This window comes from Oryzias melastigma, linkage group LG15, assembly GCF_002922805.2.
Source record: "Oryzias melastigma strain HK-1 linkage group LG15, ASM292280v2, whole genome shotgun sequence".
In the NCBI taxonomy this organism is placed as follows: Eukaryota; Metazoa; Chordata; class Actinopteri; order Beloniformes; family Adrianichthyidae; genus Oryzias; species Oryzias melastigma.
This window is the reverse complement of record NC_050526.1, coordinates 15,363,223-15,366,290: the sequence shown is the minus strand read 5'-3', so window position 1 is coordinate 15,366,290 and position 3,068 is coordinate 15,363,223. Positions and strand designations below refer to the sequence as shown.

The 3,068-nt window shown below is 44.7% G+C and overlaps 1 protein-coding gene across 10 annotated transcripts in view; it reads right to left on the bottom strand.

The window, feature by feature from the left end:
* The window catches only part of LOC112161615 (WD repeat containing planar cell polarity effector), a gene marked incomplete in the record, with an annotated part of 80,745 nt that overhangs the window by 14,752 nt on the left and 62,925 nt on the right, over positions 1-3,068 (bottom strand). For 7 of the 10 annotated variants that reach the window (XR_004949128.1, XR_002921910.2, XR_002921912.2 and 4 more), the window contains 1 exon segment: positions 2,876-2,975. Coding sequence is in view for 4 of the 8 variants with exons in the window: in XM_024296892.2 (XP_024152660.1) it covers positions 2,876-2,975 (100 nt within the window). 10 annotated transcript variants of the gene reach the window in all.

Genomic DNA, 3,068 nt, shown 5'->3' with positions numbered 1-3,068 from the left:
TGCACTTTTTCACTTCTTAGAACAACAGAATCCAAACTGAAGTCTTGTAGAACACGCTCGGGGTCAGTCTGGTAGCGTGACTAACCCCGTTACTCTTCTGCACTTCAGCTCAGGGGCCCTGTGGTAGAGTGTCCACTCTCAGACTGGAAGAGTTCAAATCCCAGCCGAGTCAGACCAAAGACTCTAGAATTGGGACCCAGTGACACTCAGGAATAAGGGGCTGGATCAGGGGGGTTAGACCACCAAATGGTTCCTGGGTCTGTAGCTCACCGCTCCCCCAGGGGGGGGTCAGATGTGGAAAACACGTAGCTGCGTCTTTGATGGGACTTTAACTTAAGAAGTTCTTGGTTCAAATCCAGCTGGATCCTTTTTGCGTTGAGTTCAGGTATAAGTGAGAGTTTCTCCAGGCCCTCTGGCCCCCTCCCTCAGTCAACATCCAGGCTTCATAGGTTGTTTTTTTGGGGGGGGGGGCAGAGTTGGGCGGAGCAATGAGTGAACCTGACTGAACTCTAAACTTTACTTGGTCCCACCCAATTTCCATTTCTAAAGCATGATTGAGGTGGACTGTATATGAGAACTGGACTGAGTGACCCCCCCCCGGTTCCAAGTAGCCAAAATCCCATAGAGGTTTACGTAGAAATGAACAGTTTCTCTGTCATTCTGTTGGTCAGAATAACCATTCTGGCTCCGATTCCGTTTTTTAATAATCCTCTTTTATTTGAACAAAATTTTTTTCTTTATCCCAAGTTATTAAAGTTATAAACTGACCAATCAGATGCCTCAGTAGAACCATGTGGTGCCCACTGGCCCCACCTTGAACGAGCTGCTTTCAGTGGAAGGGGTGTGGCCTTCAGACAAGCTCACTCCTGATTGGGGACAGCAGTTGCCATAGAAACGTGACTCAGACCGATTCAGACCAATCACTGTCAAATGGCTCCAACATGGCGGGATCTCAATTGTGGAAAAATGGTGACTGGATTGACTTCATTTCCATGGATCCAGTTCTATATATACAGTCAGTGGGCAGGGAGCAAACAGACTAGTTGGATTGAGGAGCATGGAGCAGAAGAATAGATTTTAATGTGAATTTCTTGGTTTAACAGACATGATTCACATATGTGATCTAAATAGAATTAGTTTACATGATTTATTATCTTATTCCAATATTATTGAAATGACAAACTTGGTTTCGTCAGACTTCTAACCAAACAGGACGTTCATGGACCCAAAATCTTTATAAAAATCTGCACTCAGGTTTAAAAAATACAGTTTTAAAAAATCGTATCTGTGACGTAGAAAATAAGATGGGCGGAGCCACAAGCTCCATTCTGATGCATCCTGGATCAGACAAATAGATCCAGGTCTTAGTTTTCCTGGTCTGAGCTGGATCAGAACCGGACGTCTGAGCAGCTCTGATGGTGATCGCCATCGTTGTTGCACCGCTAATGTTACTGCGGCTGTGAGGGGCTGTAAGCTAGTGGGAGGGCTGAGGGATGATGGGAAGAGGGTACGGGCTTACTCTGCACCATTGATCTTGCACACAATTCAGAAGTGAAGTTTAAATGAACTCCTGCTGCTCTGCAGAAACTATGTCCTAGAAAACAATGCAGGTTTTAAGATCATCATTAAAAGACGACGGGAAACGCTTTGATCAACCGATAGTTGGAGAGAGACTTTAGAGCAAAACAAAGCATAAAATAATGTAAAAAGTGATATTTGTGATGTTGTGAAATGCTATTCTAGTTCTGTAATGTTAAAACAGTTTAAAAACAGAATTTTTCAAAATAAGATTAAAAAAAATGGCAACGTTTTTATTTAGAATAAAAGAGGATAAAACTATTTTTAAAGAATCGTCTGTTTACAGAATCATTCTGCATCTTTATAATGTGATTATTGATCCCTGGAGATTTGAATCTGTTGGAATCGTTTAAACGATCAGACGGTGAGAAGCAGATAATGATCGTTAGGAGAGGAAAATGACAAATTAAAAGTTGAGTAAAGCAGAGCAGGAGTGGGGTTAGGTACGTTTGAGTCCCTCTACATTAAACTCATCTTCGTATTAATTCTGTCATTGTGTCATGAAATCTATGCAAAGAGCAAAAGTGTTTATTTATGTTCAAGAGTTTAAAGTTGTTTTAATAAGACTTCAGTTTGAACGTAACATGAAGTTCATCTTTAATCCAAAAGTAGCTTGATGTCCAGATAAAGGAGAAGAAAGTTGAGTGTTTTCCGTCTATACAGACACAAACGAGTCGTTTTCTCATCCCTCCTTCGTCTCGTCCGTCCCATCGCTCCGTTTCCGGCGGCGTTCCCGTCCAAGGATAGGACGAGCTGCAGGTGATGCAGGGAAACCATGGAGGACGTAATTAAGGAGCTTATGAGCAGCTGATAGGACTCGCATTAGGAATAAGAGGAGGAAAATACAAACAGTTACACAAACACAGACTCACACAGACTCCGCCCGCGGCGGTGACCTTATACAGTCAAGTTAAACAGCTCTCCGGCCTCATTTGCTGCTCTGTGAACACAAACAGCCTTCTGGTGCTTCTTAAACACCAATGAAGGTCTCATTCGACATGTTCATCCAGAATGTTTCTGCTCACACATCAGCCCTCCAAGCCTTTGTGAGAGGACTTGATCCCCTCTGGTATGTGCTCTCGGGAGTGTTTGTCAAAGGGCAGCGGCTCAGGCTGGGAACCGCAGAGCCTCCGCCGCCTCCTCGCCACGGAGGAAGCTGCAGTTGCAGCGGCGCCATAATAAACCCGACCGTGAGAGGTAAACGGAGGGTTCTGATGTCCATGCAGGCGAGTGCGTGACAGCAGGGTCACGGCGCCCACAGAAACGCAGAGCCGCATTTGCGTGGTCACTTCCTTACCGTCTCCGGCGCCGGCCGCAGCCCGGATTTCATTAGCCTTCCTCTCGGCCGCGTCGGCGAGCACCACCTCACCCTTATCGGCGGCGACATAATGGAGGTCCTTTGAAGGAAATGCAAGAAAGAAAGAAACGTGGAAGTTAATCTAAAATGAATCTAGGCTCAGATGACAATGGCGTTTTTTTTTTTTTTTTTT